General features: G+C 37.1%; 1 protein-coding gene across 1 annotated transcript; it reads left to right on the top strand.

Moving 5' to 3' along the window:
* Nucleotides 1-10: 10 nt before the first annotated feature.
* pms1 (PMS1 homolog 1, mismatch repair system component) lies at nucleotides 11-26882 on the top strand. Its single transcript, XM_084122086.1, has 13 exons — nucleotides 11-126; nucleotides 297-438; nucleotides 963-1145; nucleotides 1396-1498; nucleotides 1577-1740; nucleotides 4619-4735; nucleotides 12125-12247; nucleotides 12983-13132; nucleotides 13212-13981; nucleotides 20100-20579; nucleotides 20791-20921; nucleotides 26153-26313; nucleotides 26571-26882. The coding sequence occupies exons 2-13, from the start codon at nucleotides 307-309 to the stop codon at nucleotides 26766-26768; spliced, it is 2712 nt and encodes a 903-aa protein (XP_083978212.1). The 5' UTR covers nucleotides 11-126; nucleotides 297-306; the 3' UTR covers nucleotides 26769-26882.
* Nucleotides 26883-27987: the final 1105 nt, after the last annotated feature.

Genomic DNA, 27987 nt, shown 5'->3' with positions numbered 1-27987 from the left:
ATGACGTCATTTAGGCGCCAGTCAAGCCACATCCGACTCCTGACTGGAGCGAGTTGGAAACGTGAAGTACACTTGTGTTATGAATTTACTGGATATCGTTTAACGGATTATTTCATTTTATACGAAGTAAGCTCTAATATATTTGGTCATTTAATAGTTTAACGTATCATAATGATATTAATGTCACTGTTGGTCTGATATGTCATTTTATAATGCATGCTGCCCAAAGTTACAGTTAGTTTGTGTCTGACTTAACTTAAGCAGGTCTATAACCATTGTTGTCACTTTCTTCTTAGGGAGCACAAAATGAAGGCGCTTCCACCTGAGACTGTGCGTCTGTTGTGCAGCTCTCAGGTTATAACATCTGTCCTGAATGTTGTCAAGGAACTGACTGAAAATTCACTTGATGCTGGTTCTTCAAGCCTTGAAGTTAAACTGGTAACTTAAATTCACGTTGAATATACTAACATACTGACCAGTTAGTTTGACATATAAGTGTGGGGTAATTGGCATGGGAACATGCAGCATATTTGTCTAATACCTCTCTTTACAATTCAAAGTGTGACCTGAATTGGGGTACCAATTGGGTACTAGTTTAGCTCTGGTAGCAACAGATACAGGAACATTTACTTTGAAGTACATTTTAAAGCATGGGGGATCCCCCAACATGTATTAGAACACTTATCATTTTAAATGTTTTCATGTCATTGAATTAAAAATAAAGAAAATCAAAACAAAGAAAATCAAAGTACTGTATGACACCCGTTGAGGTGATCCGACTTCTTCATATATCCATTAAAAATCACATTGGGACATTTGAATTAAGCTCTAGTTTGCAGATGCAACTTAGTGATTTTTTTTTTCTAATGCATTGACTTTTTATACATTTCTAAGTGCTAACGATTTTTGTGTGCACTGTTAAAAGCTATGCTAAATCTATGTTAATGTTCCCTTGTGATCAGGAGAATTATGGATTGGATCGCATTGAAGTCAGAGACAATGGTTCTGGAATCAAAGCTACTGATGTTCCTGTGATGGCTGTACAACACTACACATCTAAAATCTCCTGCCACGAAGACCTGGAGCACCTAGAGTCTTACGGCTTCAGAGGAGAAGCTCTGGCATCTATATGCGCTATCTCAGAGGTTGCATCTCGCTAGTTTTTGTTGTTTTAGTTAGAGATGCACTGATATTAAAACTGACAGCTGGTATTCAATTGTTTGACACTGATATATATATATATATAATATATAAAATGCTAATATTGGCATTTTATAACTGATATGGTACTGAAATATTGTGCATCTCCAATGAGCTCATGAAAGTCATTTTAATCAGTGAATTACAAATGTTGAACATGTTTCCTCTGTAATTGACCTTTCCTTCACCTACCAGGTGGTCATCACTACCAAAACCGCAGATGATGATTTTAGCATTCAATATTCAGTCGATCACAACGGACAGATCGTCTCTCAAAAGCCATCACATCTTGGCGAGGGTATGCGTCTGTTACTGCATTTATTTAATACTCTTGATTTATGGGAACAGACTGCTTCTAACATACCTTTTCCCTCAGGCACCAGTGTGTGTGCCGCAAATCTGTTCAGGAACCTCCCTGTCAGACGGCAGTATTATTCCAACACTAAGAAATGCAAAGAGGAACTGAAGAGGGTCCAGAACTTACTCATGGCCTATGCTGTTATTAAGCCTGAGTTAAGGATCACGTTGAGCCACAACAAGGTATGGTACTGCTGCCATGTGGTTTACATTTTCAGCTTACTTTCTTTAGTGTGTAAGGTTGCTGTTTGAGCATGAAAAAGGTCTGCAAAGCACAATGTGCTCCAAATGAAGTTAATCTCTATGTCAGTAAGCACTGTTTCTGAACTCACTTAAAAACTCACTGAACTCTTCTGGTAATGAACACGTCATAATATTCCTCATAAAATTCCTGCTTCAATGCACACGCAAAAAAAGGGACAAGGCCTGGTTTAGTCGCATTAGTAATCTGTTGAAACTCGGTTGACCAATCGGAACAACACACCTACCGACCAATCAGAGTGCACTGCACTTTTCAGAAGGAGGGGCTTAATAGAGACAGGAATTAAACAGTGTTACTGACAGACTGGGAAGAGAGGTGCTGCAATAATGTACAATATGTGAAAAAATAATGTGTTTTTTGAACATTCAAGCATGAAAATCTATTCTAGTAGATCCCAAAATCAAGACTCTGGGTGCGTCTCAATCAGCTCCCTAGGTCGTGAATCAGTATATCGCGTACACAAATTAATGCACTGTTGAGGACCTGCGACATGGCATTGTCCTCAGTGTACAACATCACTATTCACTACTGGTATTTATGAACAACAGCAGCACATATATTTTTTTGACATTAGTTGTTTGTTATTTAAAAGTACATTATAATAAATAAATACTTTGATTGTCACGTATCTCTGCAACATTTCAGCCATAAATGTTAGCTGCATTATATTCATTACTTGTCTTGCAATGTGTTTATGCCGAAATATAATTAAATGAGGGACTGTTTTTTTAAAAACATCTATTGCGTGTCATGTGTGGTGAGCGATTGATGTTTTGCTCTTTAGAACTTCTGGTAAGGGAACATAGTGAATTAACATAAACTCCCTGCTTTTCACGGTGCATTGTGGGACTTTTTAGGGAACGAACGTTCCAGTGCACTGGAAGGATTTTGCGATTGAGGCAGTCCTTAAAATGGCTGACTCCCTGTTCAGTGCCCTGACTACTGAACTAGGGAGCTGATTGAGACTCACCCTTTGTAAAAGGGCATAATAGGTCCCCCTTGCAGTGGGCTCCAAAAAGTCTGAGAACACATACAAAATCTGTAAATAAATTTGAAGATAAACTATTTTAGTTGTTATATAAAGACAAACTACCGTTACAAATGTGTTGAAAGAAGTCTCTTAGGCTTACCAAGACTACATTTATTAGATCAAAAAATATAATATTGTTAAATATTATTACAATTTGAAAACAGTCCTTCTAATCAAAGCTGAATTTTCAGCATCATTACTCCAGTCTTCAGTGTCACATGATCCTTCAGAAATCATTTTAATATGTTCATTTGGTGCTCTTCTTATTATTGCTTAATATTTTTGTGGAAACCGTAATGCATTTTTTTCAGGATTCTTTGAAGTTCAAAAGAACAGCATTTGTTTGACATAGAAACCTTTTGTAAAATTATAAATGTATTTACAGTCACTCTTCATCAGTTTAATAAATCCTTGCTGAATACAAATCTTAATTTCTTTAAAAAGTCTAGCTGACCCCAAACTTTTAAACGGTAGTGTATATTTGACCACAAGGTGGCCTCACACATCAACAAATAATGCGGTATTACTCTCTAGGGTTTTACCCACATTTAGTGACATTTAACCATCACACGGCATGATATCAGTTGTGCTAATAGTGTTCGGCTAACGTTAATTAGAACTTATGTAACTTGTTTATTGCTCTGGTTTTTCACTACTGTTTTGACTCTGCTTCCTTGTTGCAGCTACAATCTTATGTTTTAAATCCTCATATTAATCAGCAAAGATAAGGCATTTTAGCATGAAATTCTAATAAATAGGTGTATAGTTGTAATATAATGCTATTTATTTAATTGTTTTTATGCTCACAACCAATTTAAATTCTTTTGGAAAACTCATAATTAAGAATGAAGTTGGCCCTTCATTCGATAACCCGTGCATGTAATGATGACAGCCTGGACATTTCCTGCATTTAGACATGTTTTGAGTGCCATCAATTAGAGCGTAACCTGGGAAAGTGGACATTTCACCTGCTTCTTGTCCAAAATTAGCAATGCAACCGCAGGATGAACCACTAAGCCTTCGAATCTCACACTGCCACATGATCCTAAAGTAACAAGCTAAGTGGTATAAGTTCTCCGAGTGTTTTCGCAAGTCCACTAACAGCCTGGCCTCATGATAGCGTACGTTTCTGGCCTTGCTCGGCGAGACCTCACGTACCTGTCATTAAATTCATATCATTCAGGTTGTAGATCATCGGGAGACGGCCATACACTCATTTCATGCCATCAGCACTTCCAGGCATATCTCGTATCACAAACTTTGCACTTCGCCCTGCATTGGGTTTCATGACTTCTCGAAAAGCTGTTTACTAGTCTGATCTCTTTACAGTCACCAAATTGTATATTTCATAGCAGAGATGTGTGCTGCGGACTGCATGCTTTCAGAAATCAACACCTTGGATATATATACTTGCATGTGGAAGTGCCAACGACAGGCAAACGCACGGGTGTGAAAATATATGCGTAACTGCGCTCCGCGATGTGAAATGACATTTGTGCAAGTAGCATGTTTGCTTGATGCTGCCAAGTCTTCATAACATAAAGCGCCTTTTAATGAAAAGTAGTCGGTCTGAGATTTATCCGTGCGGTTGCCTGCAGTGCTCCCTGTGCAGTTAATTTCGTAATATCCAAACATTACCAAAAGTATAATTGTTTATTGTGAAGACTTGATTGGTGGCTAATGGCTGTTTGCGAGCATGCAATCCCACAGGTGGTCTTATTTTAGGATGACCGAAAAATAACTTGACCCGTTTTACTGTGTTGCTACAGGCTGTGGTCTGGCAGAAATCCAGGGTGTCGGATCACCGAACTGCCCTCATGGCCGTGCTCGGAGCGGCCTCCGTAGCCAACATGCTCCCCGTCCAGCATCACCAGGAGCAACCAGAGGTCAGTGAAGCGCTGAGAAAACACGGACATATTTATCATTTTCAGCGTGAGCAGTAGGGTTTCCACAGATGCACCAGCTCTGGGGCCGCCATGACGGTTTGCAATAGGAAAGTGTTTTTTTTCCACAAAAACAGGAATGTTCTTCAAGGTTCAAACAATCAGGGTTCATATAAATTGCATGTGCAAAGCTATTGCTTGAACCGACTTTAAACATCCCTGCACTTCTGTCAGGTTGCTAAACTCAAAGACTCGTGTAACAAGTTAATTCCGAACGGCTTTCCTCTCCCTGGAGAGCTGTTTCTCTTTTTCCTGGTTGTGCATTCCGCAGCGATGACTTTTTGCATGAATGACTCAGCATTCTTACCCAGGTTATACCTTTCATAATGCCTTTTAATTTTCAAATTTCTAGTTAATATTTTGTCTGTATACATACAAATACTTTGGGCCCCAAAGAGTATCAGGACACTTTTGCACACTTGACTTCACACATACACATTTTTGAATGTCATTGCATCAATGTCAAAATATCAAACCATTTATTTGAGGTCAATTCTCCTCAAGCTCACACAGGTGTCCTAGTTCATTGCGTTAACTTCGAACATGATCCAGTACTGTTTAACAATGAGTAAGTCTACAAATTCTTTATGTCTTCACTTTGACCAATACATATATTGTTAACTCATTTTAAACCAAACATTTTGTTTGTGTTTGATAAATGTATTTTTGCTGTCATTTCTTTTTTTTTGTTATCTAATGCAACTACTTTTATACATGTTTAAGGTTGACTTAAGTTTACAAATACTATTTAAGGTAATACTTTACAGAAAGGTTTCATTAGGTAACATTAGTTAATAATGAGCAATACATTTCTTACAGTATTTATAAAGCTTTGTTAACGCTAGTTAATGCAAATACAACGTTGGTAGTTCATATTAACTCAGGCCCATTTAATAAGATTAACATATACTTTTGACTTTAATATTGTATAAGTAAATGTTGAAATTACCATTAATTAAGATTAATAAATGCTTTAGAAGTATTTTTAATTGTTAGTTCATTGTAACTAATGTTAACAAATAGAACCTTATTGTAAAGTGTTATCTTCACTTTGAGAAATAAATCTAACGTTACATACTTTTTCACCCAACAAATAAATTTTGTATTTGCTTGAAGTGTATTTGTGCTATTTTTTTCTTTAATATAAAGGGCTCTTTGGTTTGATATTTTACTCTCTAATGCAACTATTTTCATACATTTTCTGTGCGACTTAAGTGTCTAAATACGTTTTGGGGCCACTATATATTTTGAGAGCTAAAATTGCGTTATTTTAATCATAAAGGCTGTAGAATTACACATCCTGAAAGGCTATGTGTTTTTGCAAGACCGTATACTGTCATGCGCCGTTTACCTCACAAGCGGTCAGTGACGGATCATGTTACAGTGTCAGCAGTGGACCTATGGACTGAATGCGGCAAACTTTGCGACAAATGCAGCAGTGAATTAAAGGAGCCTTCAGGGACTGCAATGTACGTGGTGAAAGGGCCTCAGAAGGACATAACTTGCCTGTGTTGGCCTGAGGCCACAATCCAACTGCTCTGGCATGGATTTAATACACTGCTACAAATGCAACGAGCAAGCGCTTGTTCAAGCAATAAGATGTGTGATGTATAGTATTATGCATTGTAAAAACCATGTGCTTGATTTAGTCCAGTTTAGTGACATTTCTCTGACTCACAAGGATACATAGGAAGATTTAGTGTTTGCCGCAGCAGTGATGTGTCTGTGCTGCATGTGTTTGCTGCAGGTGTAACCCGCTCACTGCATGCAGTGCTTCTCAACACTAATCCTGCTTGACTAATCTTGAACATTTCTGGGTCGCTCCTATTATTCAGTATATTTGCAAGAACATTCCCATCATTTATGTTTTGGATTATCATATAAATTGGAAATCCTATTAGTTATCTTACTTGTTATAATTTCACTACTTGGATTTGTGTGTTGTCACTTTTGCCATGTTATTAGGCGCTATGCACTTGTAACCAGAAAATTCCAAAATTTGATTTTAGGAGAATGATGCCAAACTTCTACAGTAGTACAAATAGGTTCTGTACTCGTAAAACGAGGCATTGGAAAGTTTGTAAGTACATCAGGAGTTTATTTAAAATAACACTTGCCTTGATGGCTTATGCTACCGCTAACCCGGACGTCGAGGTCACTTCTGTGGTTTGGGAAAAGCCCGTAAAAGTCCTGGCAGAAAGAGATGCATAAGGATGTAGTGTAACGATGCCCAGAGTATAGAAACGTTTTGCTGAATTTTGAAAGTTTTATAAATGCTTGTATTTTCAGATCAACACTTAAAAAGTATTTCGAATATCATCCGGTTATCAATACATTTCTATGGAGCTTTTCCCTTACACTTGTGAGTTTTGCAAAGGACTTTTACATGCTTTTCCCAAATCACGGAGGTGACCTTGACGCCCGGGTTAGCGGTAGCATGAGCCGTCAGGCAAGTGTTATTTAAATAAACTCCTGATGTACTTACAAACTTTCCAATGCCTCATTTTACGAACCTATTTGTACTACTGTAGAAGTTTGGTACCATTCCGGGCATTATTAGTGGGGTAATTTACGGGATACATCCTTGGATCCATTAGTGCCTGCACTAAGCCATTCGGCTGATATCTCTAAATAAGCTCTAACTTTCACAATGTTCGACCAAGGGAAAAAAAAGCTTCTTAGGGGGTGTTTGGCTCGAGGTCATGGTGCAAAGGACCCTAGGTTGAAATTACATCCCTTTAATCTGCACGTTTCCACCCACAACATTTGGTTTTTCGCAAGCGACAACACTGTAACCAGTTCTAACGCAATGGCAAAAGTTTGAGCAAAGCATGCAAACTGTTCTGTAGTTGCTGCACAGGCGAGCACAGATCACTATTTGACCAAAAAATGTCACAGCTGTCTTATAAAGACCTCAGGGAACTGTGTCAACTTTTGTAAAAGTTAAATATGACGGTACATGCAAGTCGATGAGGTGAATGTAACTCGACAACAGCTACATAAATGTATCCACTAACCATTCTGAAACGTCCAGGTGCAGTCTAAAAGTTGCAACCTCTTCCTGAGATTCTCTGTAAGGCTGCACTCCGCAGATTTTGGATGAGTGAGATTATTGTTATTGCCGGAGTATCCGAAGCTCGTGTAAAGAATCGGCCGTCTTTTGAACCGAGGCGGGGAGCAGCAGCTCATTTGCATTTAAAGGGACACGCACAAAAATGGCGTGTTTTTGCTCACACCCAAAAAGGGGCAAATTTGACAAGCTGTAATAAATGATCTGGGGGGTATTTTGAGTTGAAATTTCACAGACACATTCTGGGGACACCATAAATTTATATTGCATCTTGTGAAAAGGGGCATAATATGTCACCTTCAAGTTAAATGTTGACGTTGATGTGCCTGATCTTGACCAGGGGCCCATTCTTCATACATGGATTACTCAGTTATCTGGATTTTACTATTGATGATTTGACATGATTCAGGATTGTTAGGTTCTACGAAGAAACTCTGGGATGATCTGTCATAGCAACAGGTCCGTAAGCTCAAACCTGCTCAGGAGCAGCTTATTTCATGTAAACCAGAATCATGTAATCATCTTTTTAAGCGGAGGTGACACTTAAAGTCTGTCCCAGCCACTGCTACTTTCTTACAAGAGTACCCTATTGAACCTGGGAAAATAATAATTTAAAATAATAATAATTAAAAATTGAATTTGAAAATAATATTTTGTTGTGTAGTCGATCATAATATAGACACAGCCAGTTTTACTCATTGAGAGAATTATTTGTGAGGGAATAATTACCTAATAATTTTATTAGAGTCTTAAGGCCTGTTCACACCAAGAATGTTAACTATCAGGATAACTAAGTTAGCATCCCACCAGCGGGCGATATCGTTCTGTTTATTCTACGCGCGTGCTTGTCTGCCGCTTTAAATGCTCGAGCTCGTTACAGCAGGATGGATTCTGATTGGCTGTCAATGTTTTTATCTTTCATCAGCTGGATAAAATCATTCTTAAAGTGATTCCAACGATATCTTTTCTCTGTGTCGTTATCGTTATAGCTGTGGCGTGAACTCTGCTATTCTTTAATATTGAGAACGATTTTTAGAACTATAGGCCTATAGTTATCTTTATAGTTGTCATCCTTGGTGTGAACGGGCCTTTACACATGATGTACAGTTAGTCTAAGCCGTGCATTAATTTGAACGTGGCAGCTTTTATGGGAGTGGCTTGATGCAGCGCAAGAGATGCTGATAACTTAGTAAAAAGTGCTGTCAAACTTTAATGCCGTCACGTAACAAATCTGATTCACAGGTAAAATCAAATGAATTGCTAATTACAACGTTGAAATAAAAATGTAAAGCCTGTTACAAATACTAGAAATCGTGAAATAATTGGGAATCATGTGGCAAACAATACACATTTCATTGATCTATTATAACTTTTGTGTGGTTTTTGTCGCTTGGCTGTTTCCTTATAAAGGTCCAGAAATTCGTCAAGTCCAGCCAATCGCTGCATTGCTGATCATGGTTTCGAGTATTGATATATCTGCCCTTTCCAATGAACACAAGAATGCACAGTAATCTCAGATAACTTAATCCAGATATTTTAATCAAATCTGCAAATTCGCTTGAAGAACCAAATTAGCCAGAGATCAGTTATCACGATTAGAAGATCTGGCATCTGTCAAATCATCTCAGATGTATTAAACGAGGTACAAAGAATGGAAGTAAATTTGGGAGTATTTTACAGAAATACATACTTGTATTACAACAGAAGTATATCCATTTAAAAGTTGTAAGTTATAGACACTGCATAACAGGAATGACCCATGTACCTTCCTTCTGGTCTGTTTTTTTTTCCTATCTTCAAATGAACCATTTGACCTTTTCTATGTTCGTCAGCAATAACACTCTTATCTCCCCTTCTTTCAGCTAAAGGCTCCCCTAACGCTGAATCTGCCTCTCGTTCTATAATTATCTCCCTGTTACGCAGAACTGTATAGGTCATACAGTACATGCATGACATGGTGATTCTAATTCAGGCATTTGGCCTGATCTCATCACTGCCCTGTTGGAAAGGATGCTATTGTTGGTGCACACATGGTGTCCTACTTTTATATGTGTGGCTGATGAAGAATGCACAACGCTAGCATTGTCTAAATTTGCTGGCTCATTTACGTGTGATTTATTTATGCTAAGTGTCCTCTTACAGAATACGCTTTTAGTAGAGCTCTGCGGTTTGTATAGAGTCCCTGCTTGTGTTTTGCGTTCGTGTAGGAATAATTCTCTGTAGGCACACTTCAGTATTTGGCTCAGGCCGATTTTGGCAGCTCAGTCCTCTCCTGCTGAACGTATAGCAGAACACATTGCATATACAGCTATGCTCAAGGATGGTTTTCACTGAGTCTTGCCAATGTTCTTTAAAGCCATGTGCCAGATGAGAATGCATCTTTGCTCAGTATTTGTTAGCTGTAAGTCATCCTTGCATTCTAGAAATTGGTGGGTTTTACCAGGAATTAATTTATGGCCTTGAGAGCAGGATCTGTTGGAGTACTCAGTCATTAGGTGCACACTCATCATCAGGTCGAGCCCCATGCCAAGACCATTGCTAACCATTCACCCCACCCTTCACAACTAAGACACGCCAAGCCATTTGCAGATTGTAGTGGTGCATTCAATTTCTCATAACATTTTTTCTCATGACATTTTACTTGTCATGATCTTGCATAATCTCAAAACTTGTTCAGAAATTTAGAGAATGGGCACAATTTGTGTTTTTTTTTTTTACTGGGCAAAAGCAGCGTGGATGCAACAGCAATTGTTTTTAAATGTTAACAAATTAATCTCTTTTTTTTTTAAGTTTTAATGTTAGGTCATTAGAATGATTCCTGAAGGATCATGTGACACTGAAGACTGAAGTAATGATGCTGAAATGTCATCTTTGCCATCACAGGAATAAAGTACATTTTCAAATGTATTAAATTAGAAACATGTTTTTATTGTTTTTATGATCAAATAAATGCAGCCTTGGCGACCGTAAGAGGAAATCTTTCAGAAACCTTTCTTACCGAAACTTTGACGTTAAATGGGTAGTTCACCCCAAAAAAGTCACCCTCATGATGTTCCAAACTCATAAGAAAGTTTCATCAAGATATTTTTATGAAACCTCTCAGGTTACCAAAACTTTCATAGAAGATCCCAAAAAAACTCATAAAGGCATCATAAAATTAATCCATATTAATCGAGCGGTTTGATCCATATCTTGCTGGAGACTTTTAATATTCGATTAAAAAAGATTAATATTTGGCTAGTCATGTGATCTCAAAATGGAAGATTTGGCCCCATACAGCCATTCACTTCAATCTCATAGACTTAGCATTAGCATTGAAAGAGGGACTTGAGTCATATCTAGGTTCCAGAATATCGTAGAGACTTGGAGATGAGCATGTTTTCACTCTCAAATGAGTTTTATCTTCTTTTTTTTTAATCATTCGAATATCCAATCCAGTATTTTTGCATGATGCCTTATATAGAATTGCAATCAAAAGTGCTTTCTATCAGTTTTCTCAAAGTGCTGGAATGGTTACAGGTTTTCTGAGTAAGAATGGAACATGACGCAAGTGTGCAGTTGACTGTTTTTGTGCTGTGGCCGAGATCCTTCTGCAGTGGAAGAGTCCAGAATAATAACCTCCATTCAGTGCACAAAACAGAAAGGACTGGGCCACCTACACCACAGTAATTGACAAATGTGGTAAAGTATACAGAACATAAGTGTTGATTGTGAAAGTCACAATACCCCTGATTATCATGTTTGTCAGAGACTCCAATTAAAATGTCCTCTTGCCAGCCAACTGCTGTGCTTGTTAATTCCAAATGGTGAGCTCAAGCATCACAGTATAGCCCTAGATCACTGATTAATTTGGAGCCGTTTCTCATCCCGCCACTTCGCCGATGCTGCCTTTAGCTAACAGAAACATTGCACATTTTAGCAACTTGGCCACTCCATAGTTTGGAGATGACAAATGGGTTCTGATAGCACAGTGAAGTCTTAATTGGTTACTGCAAAGCGGGCTACAGGCCAGCAGTGTGTCATTTTGTTTGTTTTGGGAAAAGTTCATTGAAGCCTCAATGTGCCCTGACAATTAGTGAGTATGGTTTGTGGCAGAGAGGGAAATTAAAGAATAGCTATACTAGATTTAACATGGAGGAAGATTGTTACTCAGTAGCTTCTTAATACACATTTCAAACCTGGAAATAAATGTGGATATATGACACTTTTGTTATGTGTTCTTGGCTTAAATATTGATATATGAAGTCTTATTGTTTGCACAGATCAGCATCGATGGATTCCTTCCCAAACCGGGCTCAGATTTGAATTCCACCAGCTCCTATACACCTGATAAAACATTCATCTTTGTAAATAGTCGACCTGTGCATGCCAAAGAAATACTTAAGGTAAAGGAACTGCCACATACCATCAATACCAATGTACCTACATTTATTTAATGTTTGTGTGTGTAAATATATACGTGTTTGTGTTGAAATTTGTATATGAATGTTCAGTTGACTTTTTCTGTAAAATGAAATGTCCTTGCATAACTGTAAAATGTGGATATTAGCCTCAATTTAGACAGAATTTTTGGATAAACTATCCCTTTAAAAAACAAATGCTTCAGTTGCATTATACTCTCCACATCGATCATTTAAATTAATGTGGTAAATTCACCATAAATTAAACACTGAAAGAGGGACTGAAAGAGTCATATTTAGGTTCCAGAACATCGTAGCATGTTTTCACTCTCAAATGAGTTTTGTCATCATTTTATCATTAGAAAATCCAATAATTTTGCATTATGCGTTATATACAGTTGTAATCAAAAGTGCTTTCTATCAGTTTTGTCAAAGTGCTGGAATGGTTACAGATTTTCTGAGCAATACCTTTCTCTGTTTAATATATTTTACCATATTTAAATCAACTAAATTGTGTAAATTGTCCTATGCAATCTGTGTAGAAAATGCTGAAATCCATAGATTTGGTCTAGGCCTAGTTATGTTCTTATTTGATGATTTCTTAGTAACGATCTAAGGTTAGAAGTAAAGTTGTAAACTTGAATATATACGTGTTTGTGTTGAAATTGTATCCCCTTGTATCCTCACAATCTTCTCGTGAATGCACATTTTACCCTGCAGCTTATCAAGCAATACTACGCCAGTGCTCAATCGAATAATGAATCTGCAAACCGCCGATATCCCTTTTTAATGATGAACATCACCATACCCGCCTCAACGGTGGACGTTAACCTGACACCTGATAAAACCGAAGTGATGCTACAGAATAAGGTACAAACATTTTTACTAAAAGTAAAACACTGTTCCTTCCTATCATGCTAATCAAACTTTCATTAACACTTTTCTCCAGGAAGAAGTGCTGTTGGCGGTGGAGACAATGTTAATCTCCTTGTACGGCGACTCCACTGGCGATGATAATCTCAAAACAGGAGGAAATCGGCCCAATGCTGGTTATGTGGATGTACCTGAACATGCTAATGTAGTTGTTCCTACACATACCACAGATATCAGTTTGAACGACCCAGAATTGCTTGAGCATTCTTCGACGAATGCAGAAAAACAAGATAGTGAGCTATGCTTGAACAACACAGCAAACACCAGCTCCTCTTCGATTTCAGAGGATTGGGTGATCAACAGAAGCTCAAGTGATTTTGACAGTATTAATTCCTCATTACCTGCTGACGATGTTGTAATGAACTCTGCAGCTGATCTAAACTGTAACTCCCCAAAGGAGACTAAGAGTGACAGTGGCCCTGGTCAAGAGAGCGAAGTATCTGCTGAGAGCTGGAGCACAGGCAGGGCCTTCTCAAATCAAATCACCGGAGAATGTCTGGAACCTGTGAAACTCCACGTCCCAAAAGCAACTGAAGACCTCAGAGGAACTGAGCCCACAAGTACGTCCAAGAGGCCCTCTAACGTGATTATGGAGAAAATGGCCAAGCTGACAGCCTACGAGCTGATCAGCAACCGCTCTGTGCGTCAGCCCTTGTCTGCCTTTTCACTGTTTGAGCAAGACACCAGATCGCAGGTCCTCCAGGAGAACCCAAGAGCCAGTCCTCAGGATGTCACAACTGCTGTGAAAGAGAGATGGGAAAGCCTCGGGGAGGAAGACCGCAAGAAGTAAGTTTCCAGATTTCACCCTCGAAGACTCAGTTTCCAGTTGTTGTGATTCAGGCTCTGTGTAGCGAGAGAAAAATAGACCTGCCACTATCATGTGTAAAATATGGATTGGAAAATCTGTTTGGCCTGGTCATGTTACTACCTGAAGGAAGAATTGATCAACTTTTGTATTTTCCAGAAAACTGTGTTTGATTACTTGGTTTGATGGTCAATATGCCTGTTTTCCATTGTAAAAGAGGCATTCCGTTTTTTCCAAAGAATGCCACATTCTTTCAGTCTCAGGTGCCAGAAGGTTCCAGTTCATTCTATACCAGATGAAGTCCATATCTGCCTAATTTATTGGTTGTTTTTTATGAGCTCCAGGAAAACTTGGGTTGGATATATGGATGTATCTTATTTTATCACACTAGACTACCAGTCAAATGTTTGGATACACCTACTAATTCTTTATTATTACTCTTTTCCACATTTTAGAATAATAGTCAACAATGAAATAACACGAATGGAAGTATGAGAAATATGTAGTGACCAAAAACGTTAACCATGTTAGTACCCTTTGCCTAGATTCCAGCTCTGCACAGTCTAGACATGAGGTGCATACTGGGATGCTTTTTAAACTGTATTAAAGGAGTTCCCATGTATGCTGGACACTTTCATGTCACTATGTCCTAAGTTAAAAAAAAAAAAAATTAGACTGCTTCTCTTAGCCTTGAGGTCATGACCGCATTAACTAACTGTTCCGCATTTGTCATTGAGGGCATATGTCGTAATTTAGATATATTTTTAAGATGGAAGAATGCGGTTTTACAGATACTAGACACGTGACTTTCAAATGAAAGACTGATATCAAAGAGCACACCCAGGTTCCTAACCGACGAAGAAGACTTGACCGAACACCATCAAGTGTTAGAAAGTATTCTAGGTTATTATGTGCGAAGGTTTTTGGTCCAATAATTAGAATCTCTGTTTTTTCTGAATTAAGTAGTAGGAAATTACTAGTCATCCAGTTTTTTTATATTAGCTAATATGCATTCCGTTAATTTTGTGAATTGGTAAGTTTTGTCAGGGCGCGAAGAAATGTACAGCTGAGTATCATCAGCATAACAGTGCCATGCTTCCTAATGATATCTCCTCCCAAGGGTAGCATGTACAGAGTGAACAGCAACAGTCCTAGTCCTGAGCCTTGTGGTTATCAAGACAGAATATGCTAATCAATGACTAGAAGCTCTTGAAGCTCCGCCCTCTGTGCCGGGAGCAGCAGCTCATTTGCATTTAAAGGAACAGACACAAAACGGTGTGTTTTTGCTCACCCTCAAAAAGTGATAATTTTAACATGCTATATAAAAATATCTGTGGGGTATTTTGAGCTAAAACTTAACATACACACTCTGGGGACATCAAAGACTTAATTTACATCTTGTGAAAAGGGCATTATACCACCCCTTTAAAATCGCCAACAATAGGGACTTTATCTGCAGCCAGTACTAACTATGATAGAAAATCAGCAAATTCTTTGATAAAGTCTGTATGGTGCCCTGGTGGCCTGTATACAGTTGCTTGTACAAATGTCAAGCGGGATTTGTCACTTATGCTAGATAACGTTACAAAAAGCTTCATCATTTCAAAAGAATTATATTTAAAACTAGACCTCTGAGTAATACTGAAGTGGTACATTTTATTCAGGATTCTTTGAACAAAAAGAACAATCTTTTTGTAACATCATAAATGTCTTTACTGCATCTTTTGATAAATTTAATGCATCCTTGCTGAATAAAGGTATTCGTTTCTTTATTCAGAGGGAATAAAAAACCTCACAGACCCCAAACTATCGGAACTAAATTGGAGGCACATTCTAATTCGAGCATTTAATTGACAAAAATCTGTTGTGAAAGATGAGTCGTCAAGATTTTTTGTTTTTATTTCCAGAAGAGAAATACTATAAATTTGTGTATCTCTGTTAAAAGTGATTTTTGTAAAGCACACTAGCTTACATTTTTATGGCCTCAAAGCTAATCAATTTAAAGCCACAAAAATCTAATTTTTAATTGTAATTTTTCAAAATACATCAGGGTTATCGCTTTAAACTAAAAGGGTTATCCCCTCTCAAAAAATAGTCTAAATCACAGCATGCCAAGTCAGCATAATTAAATGAATGGAAAGTGTATTTCAGCATTGCTAGAGGCACTTATGTAACATGGAAAAAGACATCTGAATCCTGTTGCATATTACTGCTGTCTTAAATGTGAAATAGCAAGCTTGTTTTCCTGCAGACATACTGTACGGTAGCATACACTTCTGAGAATCATATTTACATGGATTCATGTAACATAGGTGCATCACATATGGGCATGCTGAGCTAAGGGGTCAGAGATTGTTGACATGGATGTTTGCGGGAGGGAGTACCATGCTTGTTATATTTTGGTTGCAGTGGTCTGATGCAGCAATAAAATGGCTGGCGCTGATCCAGCGACTCTATATGAACTTGGTTTACATCCAAAGTGCCCACACCAAGGGAACATTGCTTTCTTATTGCATGGTTTATGTGCGTTTGATGCTCGTTATGAATTCCAGGCTGAAAATGCAAACCATGCTCCCTAAGTGGCTATCATCACGTATGCGAGTGTCCACTGAGGTCCATCTCAGAAGGCAAGAGAGAGGATGGCGTCTTTATTTGCTGTTTCTGTGCTGTTTTCACATTCATCCTATCAGTGGAGATATTGTGGGCGGCTCCTTGATGTACATAGTGTTACTTTAGTACCATTGATATAGTTTGTTAATATTTAGATTTAGATTTTTGATTTAGACTTTCACTTTATTTCTTTAAAGTTTCAATAGTAAAACGTTAGTTTCGCTAATTTTGTGTTTTCGTCATTTTATTTTTTATGTCTATATATTTTTTTATTAATTTAATTAGTTTTAGTTTGTTAAACTAAATGAAAATGAGAAATATTGCCTTGGAAGCTAGCTTAAAAAAAATAAGTTTAAAAAAATATATAATTTCAGTTAATGTTTATTTAGTTTAGTATGGTTTTAGTTAACGATAATAACCTTTGCACATTGTCTTAATTTGGCTATCAGCCATATCACCCTGTAGCCCAACACTGGTTGCCCTCTGAAGCTAAGCAGGGTTGAGCCTGGTCAGTGCCTGGATGGGAGACCTCCTGGGAAAACCAGGTTGCTGCTGGACGAGGTGTTAGGGGGTCGTAATGCCCCAGTATAGTGATGGGGACACTATACGGTCAAAGAGCACCGTTCTTCGGATGTTATGTTAAACCGAGGACCTGACTCTCTGTGGTCATTAAAAATCCCAGGATGTCCTTCGAAAAAGAGTAGGGGTTTGCCCATTGGCCTCTGTCCATCATGGCCTCCTAATCATCCCCATATACCGATTGGCTCTATCACTCTGTCTCCTCTCCACCAGTAAGCTGGAGTGTGGTAGGCGTTCTGGCGTATTATGGCTGCCGCCGTAAAAAAAAAAAAACGCTATATAAATAATGGTAACGAATTATTATTTGTTATTATTACGTTTTGTCTCTGAAGGTCTGTGTTGAAATTTGGGGTTATCATATTTGGACGCTCACATGAAATCAATGAGAGTTTTGTATCTTAGTCAATGTGTTTTGCCTCATTTATGTATATATACTAGTATACTTGACACAGTTCACTTTTTGCTGATATAGCATACACTAAATGTACAGTCATTCTCTTCTGGGAAAACAAAGTCCCTCCTTCTAATGCCGTGTGACACTGACTACCATGTAGCAAATCATGGTTTACAGCTCTGTCCTAATTACAGCCTATTGCTAAATGAATACAGATAATTATGTTAAGTCACAAATTGTAAAATCATAAATTTATTACGGATTTTACATTTAATCTTATAATCTGAAGGTTCCACCGTTTCAGTTCTATTCTGTATGTAGCTCACATGTATCAGGGCAATACATTAGGATTTTAAAATTTAATTAAACAGAATGGGACCTCAACTTAACTTATTATTATAAAATTATGTAGTTACAGCATCTGCCAGCAGGTGCAAAGCTTTATCCCATTCCCAGTGATTTGACCATGTCGCAATTGTAAGTGCATTTGTGTAAATTTATACAGTACAATGCATTGCTGTGTGATTTATACACACACACACACACACATACATATATATATATATATATATATATATATATATATATATATATATATACAAACTGCATTTACAAACTTTACAAACTTTTATGTTAGATGCGATTTATTACGATTAATCAATTTGACAGCATCTCTTGCTTTCCAAAGCTGCATTTATTTGATAAAAAACAAACAAAAAAAACAGTAAAATATTATTAAAATTTAAAAGAATGTTTTTCTAGTTGAATATATTTTGAAATGTCATTTATTCCTGTGATGGCAAAGCTGCATTTTCAGCAGCCATTACGCCAGTCACATCTTTTGTAACTAACATTATTAAGGACTTATTTTTTTCATACGTAAATCTCAACCACGAAGTCTGTTTATACATTTTCACTGTGTTCAAACAGCAAACTAAAGTCCAAAAGCCCTCAGGTCAAGAACCCATTTCAGTGTACATGGCAGGGGATCCCCTCAAGCTTCAACCTTCTGTTCCATTATGGAATCATTTATCTCCCCCATTGGCCTCTTACTGCTGTTCTCTTCAGCACATTTCATGCCTTCATCTTGATTGGTGTGGTTTTTATCAGCATTTGCAAGTTGATTTACATCTTTCTCTTGCACCCGAGCTTTATGCTTCGAAACCATACAGTGCGTTTGAAATGGTGCCCGGTCCTTTGTACAGTAGCGAGCTCCGTGCAATGGCACAGCTGTTAATTGGCAAGCCCATCGAGAAACTTCCAGTGGAGGGTCAGGGCTGCATGTTTTTACAGGCCCTCTCCCCCCTCCCTCGCTGCTCTCCGGCCCCCATCTGGTCACAGGTAGCAGATGTTTTTTATCTCGCCTGTTTCTGCACATTTTCTACTCTGTGATTTACAACAGCCCACTTAGAATCACTAGAGCAAATTAAATCAAGGTTCCTTGTGTGAATTGAGGATATTTAATTAGACACAACTTCTGACCTCTTTGCTACAACTCGTTCGTACCCTGCAAATTAATAGGCCAAAAGCGAAGTGTTCCAAACCATGTGTCTTTTTTCATTTCTGTTATTACTATTCTGTACATATTAGTATAATAGTAAAGTATAAAATGGTAAAATAATAAAAAATATTTAATGACAAAACTGGAAGCATTGGAAGAAACCCCCCAAAAATGAATAAAAATAAAAACTATCTTATATTTTAGCTTCTTCTATACTTTTGCCACAGTTTGTTTCATTGGGTGCTTTCTGGGAAGCTTTTTAAACGATGTTGAAATTATTTTATTTTAATAATTGAAAAAAATATTTAGTATCTTTTTTACGGATCGTCATAATGGGCAACTAAAAAAAACATGAACTATTAATTTTGTGAAGAAATTCACACTTTATATTTGTCTACAATGTGTGCCTGTCTTATTTTAGTATCATTGAGACACTATTATATTTTTTATTATTGTTTTGAATTAGTTTTTATTTTCATATTTTCAGCTTTCATTTTAATTTAAGTTTTAGTATTTCTATTATGTATTTTTGTAATTTTATTTTATGTTTTTGTTTTTTAAATATGCATATATAGCTTAGCTCATATATTTTTTAGTTATTTTAGTACCTCAAGTTAGATTAAATTAAAATGTTGCCTCAGAAACTAGTTAAATAAAGTAAATAAGATTTTTTTTATACACACACACATATATATGTGTGTAGTGTGTGTGTTATTTGATTTCAGTTAATGTTTATTTTATTTCAAGTAACAAAAATGTTTTTTAGTAGTTTCATACTATAATAACCGTGCTTCAAGCATTTAAGCATAAGTCTAACTCAGCACATTTTAAGATCATTAGAAACATACATTCAGTCCAAAATGTTAGCCGGTATTGATGATCGGCTACTTTTTCTGTCGCCAGTCCTCAATAAGTGTATCTTCTGACCACATCTGAACAGTTACACAAAGGAAATACAAAATGTACAAATTGGACTGTAACAAAATACTTGTTCTTGTATCACATCCCATCTTAGGTATGAAAGCAAGGCAGAAAAGTCTCTGAACGCCTACAACCTTCAAAGGAAGAGGGCAACGGAGGGAGGTGGCCAGTGCGGAGAGGGCAAGAAGCAGATGAGCGCAGAGTCTTCATTGAACAAAGCTCAAGGCGTGAAGCGCAAGGCCCCCCTCGCCAACCAGCAGGCCCTGGACAAACTCTTCTCCTCTCAGCCCTCGAGTAAGAGGAGCCTTGCCAAGCTCTCCAAACCCCTCCCGTTCAGTATTGCAACCCTCAAGCAGAGTCTTAACCTCCTCTCCTACCAGAACAGCTCAAGTGCGCAGGGCCTCAGGCTTGTAAACCGCTTGGCTTCTCACGGTGCCTGGGTCGTTTTATGCGGCAGAAAGCTCATGTTGTTGAACCCGTTTCGAGTGGAGGAGGCCTTGCTGTTTAAAAGACTTCTGAAGAATAATATACTTCCAACCGTGAGCCAGCAGACCCCTGTACCGCTGACAGATGGGTAGCCAGTCTCATTTTCTCACCTAATGATGACATTTTCAATGTGTACAAACCTTAAATGTAAAAAATATGAATCTACAATAGTAAAAATGTATGGTTTTTGTAGGAAGTACAGTATACGCTTAGTAGCTGTATTAATCCTCACTATCCTGAATACTTAATAGAATCTCTAATATTTATATTTGCATATTAACATACATTTCCTTTCCCAGGTTGCTTGGTGGGCCAGAATACATGGATGTTCTCCTGAACATGGAGAAAGACAGTGCCTGCTTTAATGGACACATCTACTTTACTGATCCTAGGCTTGTGGCGAATGGTTTTGAGATTAGGATGATTCCAGGTAACGCTCAAAGACATGTGTATGTGTGTTCAGTTGAATTAGTTTAATTCACACTTTTTCATATTTAAATGGCATAGATCAAAATTCTTTATTTACTCCTACTGCTAAACACAAAAAACCCTTTTGGTGACCTTTGACTTCCACTGTATAGACAAAAAAGACCACCCAAAAATCTGTCATCATTTACTACTACTTCTCAACACAAAAAAAACATATTGTGAAGAATATTGATAACCAAACTTTTTTGGTGACCATTGATGTCCATTGTGTGGAGAAAAATAAATTCTAAATATATTTAAAAAATCTTATTTCAATCAAAATATCTTATATTTTCCATTTAATAGATTATTAAGCCTGATATATTGTACACTGTTTGGACATTTTAAGATGTAAATCATTTTCCACATTTTTTGTGAATTTTAAATAAAAATATTGTGTAATATAAATGGTCATTTCAGCAAATTGTGCAAATCTAATTCACTGTCAAGAAATCATATCACTATGTTGGCTTGTATATACTGTATGTGTATAGTAGCCCGACTTCCACTTCGACGTTCAAAACAACCCGCTTCCAGCAGGCAAAATATACAAACATACTTCACTTCCCACTTGTTTCACTCCACACCGCTCACATACTTTAGTCTAGAAGACTGCAAACAAATAAATGAACGGACTGGCAACCTACGTCGCTCAGCCAATCAAATAAGTGGAGCGAAACTACCTGTTTTATAAATATAACCCTAAAGAGTCGTAATCATGTAAAATAATGATGTTTGACGCAATACGAGACAATTGTTTGATTTGATATGATTGGTGCTTTGGAGCCGGTCACCAAATTGTAAACAATTGTCTGTATTTCACTTTTCCATTACATATGCATCCCTGGACATTTTCATGAACTTTCAGTATATGATGCTAATGCTTAATTTGTAGTTTTTAATAACTTTTAATTTCCATGCTATTACCTTAGAGACGTTAATTCTTGCTGTGCCAAGTGATGAAGTCATTGTTTATACAAATTGCTTAAGTGGAAAGTGCTTTGTCAGCACTTCTTTTTCCCCTACACAGCCCAGTGTGGGCACAGGTATAATATGAAATCGTTTTAAAAAGAGAGGGCTTAATTCTAACCGATCGGTGCACTTCCTGTATGACTCAGCCTCAGCTTTTTAAGATGGTCGTTAAGTGCATTCACTTGAATTCGCTGCCCTCCTTCTGTCCTCATGCTCATCATGTGCTGTGGAGTGCGAGAGATTCAGAAATACTTCTACACATGGTTTGTGTTTTTTTTTTTTTTTTTTTTCTTTGCCAGGTTTCTCTTGAGAAAATGTGCCTTTATTAATTCAAGGGTCATGCTGTTTAAAGGTCTCTAGGATTGTCCAATTTGATTTAACAAAGGTTGGACCCACTGGACATCATTAATGCCACAGTTCACAAATTGTTTTGAAATGTCAAATATAACGGCTTGAATAACAGGATTACAGTCAATTATTTCTGACAGAATTGCGTGTCTGATTAGTGAAGAATGTGTTTGCTTTAAATGTTTTCTTGTGCGTTCTTTAGGTGCCTTCTATTTTCCAATATTATAAAAACAACTCTTGTTAGATTATTAGAGGGGTTTCTAGTGTCTAGTGTCACTGTGACCAATACTCAGACTGGCAATGAAGTATGGAATATGTGTTTCATCAAGCATATTCATTACCTCACTTTTAGAAAACAATGTTTTAAACTTATTGTAAAAAGTATATTAGTGTAAATATTGATTTTTTCGATACTGAAATATCTGAAATGCTTCCAATACTCTTTTCCAGCAGAATAGATACATGATACCAGCTGCGCTTTCTCGTTCTCTCATCTCTCAAACAGTGAAATGACACACAAACCCGCCTCTCCTCACTCACTCGTTTCTTTTGCTCCGGATGAATATAGTTGCTGTTACAGGGCTTTAATTTCGCCGTGGGATTGCGCGTATTGCACATAAAGCCGCCTCTCAGTACTAAATTGAGTTCTTTTCACTGCTTATTGCGACTGAACAGTCAAATACACACAAACTAATGTCAAAATGCTGGTCTTGGCGAGTATTCACGTCTGTTTAACGCATGTGTAACAGTATAATGGATCCGTACGTCAGGTCTTAAAGTGACAGCAGCCTAATATACCTGCTGCCAAATTATGAGATAATATTAATATGACAGTTTTTCCCCATGGTATCAATGTCAAAATTGTGGCCAGTGAAAATGCTGACTGGCTTGTAACTTTGGAAAACCACTAGACACAGTGGCTGGTGAGCAAAAGAGTTAATGTCAAGCCCTGCTGTAGAATTCAACCAATCAAAAGAAGAAAAAAAAAGACGAACTTCGAAAATCCTGAAGTGTTTCCAGTTAAGTGTGTCATATGCCTCAGAGATTCAGTTAGTGGTCTGTGGTCTGAGGTAGAACATAACTAACTTTTGACAATCCTAGGAACCTTTAAACAGCATGACCCTTGAATAGGGCTAGTTAGGATATGAAGTCAAGCAGAAACCATAAAATATCAAATTTTCGACACTGACAAATAAAACAAATTGGCAGATAACTGATATAGTTCTCATACATGTCGTGCAAAAAACATTTTCAGGTTTAGAACCAACTTATTCTGTAGTGTTGTCCTCTCTCTGAGGAGGCCACCATCCTAGTCCTCATTTGACCTTATTTTGCCTGTTGTTATGAAATGCACTTAAGACTTCCCACTCAGTCTGTTCCTGTAAGTGTTGTGTTGGTAAGGGTCATCGTGGTTGATGCTGGCTCGCTGCCTGAGCTTTTGCCAGCATGGTGTATTTGCACTAGAGTGTGGTGCTGTGGTGGAAAATTGCCCTTTACAAAAGGGAATAGTTTTGGAGCCAACTTTAGGGATTTGGCAAAAACACGCACCAGATTTCTAGCCCTTTCAAAACCCAAAAGTAATAAACTTTGGTGCTTAACTCGCCCTGCACAGTTTGTACTACAAATATGAATGATACCGGAAAATCTTCAGCTTGTTGAGAAGAAGTTTCCTATTATATTTGCAAACCATCAGATTTACACCGGGCAGATAATTAAATTGCAGCAAAAAATCATTTTATGGACCCGAGACGTGTAGGGAACAGAATATCATACAGACTTGCAGTGTTGTTGCTTATTGTTAACTAAAACTAAAACTATTAGAAATAATTTTAGTTAATTGAAATAAAGCTGAAATAAAATATTTGATGAAAAACTTAAACGAAAATTAGAAATGTTGCCTTGTCAGCTAAAGTAAATTAAGTAATAAGTACTAAAATGATTAAAACTAAACTGAAATAAAAATAAATTGAAGTTAAATAGAAACATAAAGAAACTAAAACTTAACAAAGCACAATTTAAAATTAAAATTTGAAAATATGAAAATATAATTAAAGCTCATTCAAAATATTTATAAATTCTATGGTAGTACATAAATAATACTAACATAAAACCGAAGTGAAGGTGGGCTCATTTGACATGGCCCAGTAAGAAACCACCTAGCGACAACATAGTAGGGTTGTCAAGTGTACCGGTACCAGTTGGAACTAAAAGAAAGTTGATGGTACCAGCAGTTATTTAGTACCTGCTGATAGACGCTGCTTTCAAACACTATCATTCGTGTTTGTTTGAGCGCTCTCTGAGCGTCAAAGTTTTATATTTACAGCGTGTTTTTAAAAGCATTGAGCATTGTAGCCAATCACAATCATATTTGTTGAGCGTGTGAAAGCAGTGTCCTATCAGAGGTGCTAGTTAGTCAGAATCCGCTTAACACAACTGAAAACGCACAAGGTTTTGTTCACACTCGCGAATCCTTTTATTATAACCAATAAAGTGTAAAAACAATGTAAATAAGAGATTCATTGCACAGTTTTTTTGTATTTGTACTGCTTTTTTTTATAACGCCAGTTTTCGCAAGAGTGCAGAATTCAGTGAGCTTTGGAGATTGACAGCCTTGGTGATTATAAAGGGAGGGCTCTTCTCTTGCTTTCTGTTTATTACCATTCACAGTCTGAATACAAGTTTAGTTTTAGTAATTGAATCGAAAACTGCGATGATTGACAGTGATAACCAATGGACGAGACAAAACGGGACACATTTTTTTTAAAGTACTTAATTCAACAGTTTTTGCTCTGGTACTGAAATTGGTACTGAGAACTGCGAAATTGTACTTGTATGGGTACCGATTACAAAAATGTTGGTACCATGACAACTAGGGCTGCACGATATTGAAGAAAATTGCGATATGCGATAATTCATTAAATTATGCGATATTCGATATGCTATTATAAGTGTGTAAAATAAACTTAAATTATCTTTAAGATATATTTCAAATTATATAACGTACATGCGTGTTTCACATTCTTTTTGTGACAAGAAAACATCCCTACAACTTTTGAAAGTGAACAGCAGTGTTTTACTGTAGCATAAGAAGTGTTATTTTAACATCAGTGTAAACCACAGGGTTTAGGGGTTCAGGTTATCCTACACTAGGGTTATTTAACAACAGAAACTGAATAATCAAAAGTAAAAGTAAAACACTGCTTAGTTTTCACTGTATGAATTAAATATATCCTGATTCTTATTAAAGCTACAAAAGTTATTCAGCCAAGAGCAGTGAGTGACTTTTGTTCATGACCCCAGTTATTGCAAGCCATTGCGATATGCATATCGCGATATTTCGATAATTTCGATATTTTGTGCATGGTGAAATAACTAACAGAAAATATAATAATCTAGCAATTGCAATGGAACGAATCAAGTTCTGACATGATCATAAATTTACCGTCACGTTAAAAATGCATTTATTGACACTTAATTAACGCAGCTTTTGGGTTGTCTATTCAGTATGTACTGTTTTAATATCATTTTATAAGCATGTCAGATCAAGTGAATGACTGCGTCTCTGTTTAAAGCGCATAGGGAAGGAGAAAATGTTTAGTCTGCGCTTTCTTGATGACCTTTCCATACATTTCACCTCTTCATTGAGATGCGTCTAGGGAAAAGCAATCATCTTTAAATCATCTGTTGAAAACCTCCTCCTCCTTGGTTTTTCTTTCCAGTCCACAAAGACATGGTAATAGCGTAATTTGGTGCGGTGCCCGCCTGACTTGGTTTCCAACCAGCGTGTAAATCACAATATTTATTTATTATTTTTTCCTGGAGAACGTTGTACTTGGAGTTTATTAATCCTTCCTTGTTGCTTATCTTGGCAAGGTTCCTCGTCTTCTGAGAGGCATGTTGAAGTGACGGGCATGGCCGACTGCATGCCTTTCTTCGGGATAGGAGACCTGAGGGAAATTCTGCAGGCTATAAAGGTCCGGGATGCGAAAACCGTGGAGCAATGTAGACCTCTCAAAGTCTCAAACTACCTAGAGGTGAGAGATGCTCCTTGGAACATACTTTTTAATGACCCATTTACCATCACAGTATGGTAAATCACAGTACAGACTACACCGTAAAAATATATTTTTTGAAGATTATTGGAGTACGTTTTACAAGAAAATACAATTTCAGTCTTTCTACTTAAAATTTTCACATTTATTTATGAAATTACAAGCAATTTCTAAGAGAAATTTTGTTCTACACCAATTTTTTTTTCTTTATAAACTCTTTCTCCCATTTTTTCTTTCAGAGTGAGGCTGTGAGACTAGCGAGACAGTTACCTCTAAACCTCTCCAGAGCTGATGTTACAAACACACTTTACCGAATGAAACATGAACTTGAAGAGGAAAGTCAGGTCTGCATTCACGGACGACCATTTTTTCACGACCTGGTTACCATTCCTGAAACCGAGCAGGAAGCGCTGCAAATCATGTCTAGTTCTTGCTAAAGATTTCAATGACTTCATTTTAAGTCCAAATTGTTCCACACTAGCATTTACTGTACCATATAGAGGTATGAAAGTTGTCATTTGGAATAAATAAAAAACATTCTTGATGAATAATGTTTTCATTCATGATTTGAGATATAATCAATATGCATATGTATTTGTGTGCATAGATCTTGCATAACCCCAGTGTTAGAGTAACGCATGACAAGTAACGCAAGTTACGTAATCAGATTACTTTTTTCCCAAGTAACTAGTAAAGTAACGCATTACTTTTTACATTTACAACAAAATATCCGAGTTACTTTGTTTAAATAAGTAACAGAAGTTACTTTGTTTTTCCGTTTATAGACTGACACCTCTCCTGTCCCCATGTTGAGAGAAATCAGGAGTAAGATGCAGAAACGTTGTGTGCGTTGTGTTAACATGATGGTTATTGCAGTTCTAGACTAAATGTGAGCCGGCATTTGCTCATCTCACTTGCACATAAACAGATTCAGTATTCCTCAAAATAAATAAAAACTGTGAAATTCAAACTTAGAATATTATGCAAACCTGATTATTACGCAAATTTAATCTTAAATTACACAAATATACTTTCCCCCGGTTTCACAGACAAGGCTTAAGTCTAGTCCCAGACTAAAATGCATTATTGAGCTGTTTTAACTGAAAGCAACTTGCACTGACATATCTTAAAACATACCAGTTATGTGTTTTTTTTTCGAATGCATGTTTATAAAAGCTACTTAAATATCCTAATTGAACTAAAGCCTAAGCCCTGTCTGTGAAACCGGGCCTTTATGTATTTAATCTCACTTTATTAACCAATGTCTTCGCTGCTGACCTTTGATGATCCAGTTCTATCGTACTACTGTTCAAAAACGACTTTAGATAAACATCACATCTGTGTTTCATTTTTTTGTTTGTTTTTATTGCTGAAGAAAGTGTTGAATTTTTTTCTTCTGCAATCCAACCAGCACAGTTGAAAGGTTTATTTGAGCAGCGCCCTCTACTGTAGAGGCGTGAATTTGCATTTCCTTCAGCCTGAGGCTTATTAGTTTCACTGTTGGTGTGAAAGGACCTTTATAATAAAGGACCTATGTAACATTTATTGGTAAACTTTTTTTCTTTTTGTTATTAAAAAACAATTAAGCAAGCCCAGCAGCCCAGGTGAGAAAAAGTAACGTAACATTACTTTCCATAAAAAGTGACACAATTAGTA

Source organism: Abramis brama (assembly GCF_963993115.1).
Source record: "Abramis brama genome assembly, chromosome: 8".
Classification (NCBI taxonomy): domain Eukaryota; kingdom Metazoa; phylum Chordata; class Actinopteri; order Cypriniformes; family Leuciscidae; genus Abramis; species Abramis brama.
Note: the sequence above shows the minus strand (reverse complement) of the source record. Positions and strands in the feature narration are given on the sequence as shown.

Excerpts from the sequence above, each read along its gene's own strand:
- pms1 (XM_084122086.1), top strand. The coding sequence starts at position 307 with ATGAAGGCGCTTCCACCTGAGACTGTGCGTCTGTTGTGCAGCTCTCAG. Across the intron at positions 439-962 it reads CAAGCCTTGAAGTTAAACTG|GAGAATTATGGATTGGATCG; the intron begins GTAACTTAAATT and ends CCTTGTGATCAG. Across the intron at positions 13,133-13,211 it reads AAGTGATGCTACAGAATAAG|GAAGAAGTGCTGTTGGCGGT; the intron begins GTACAAACATTT and ends ACTTTTCTCCAG.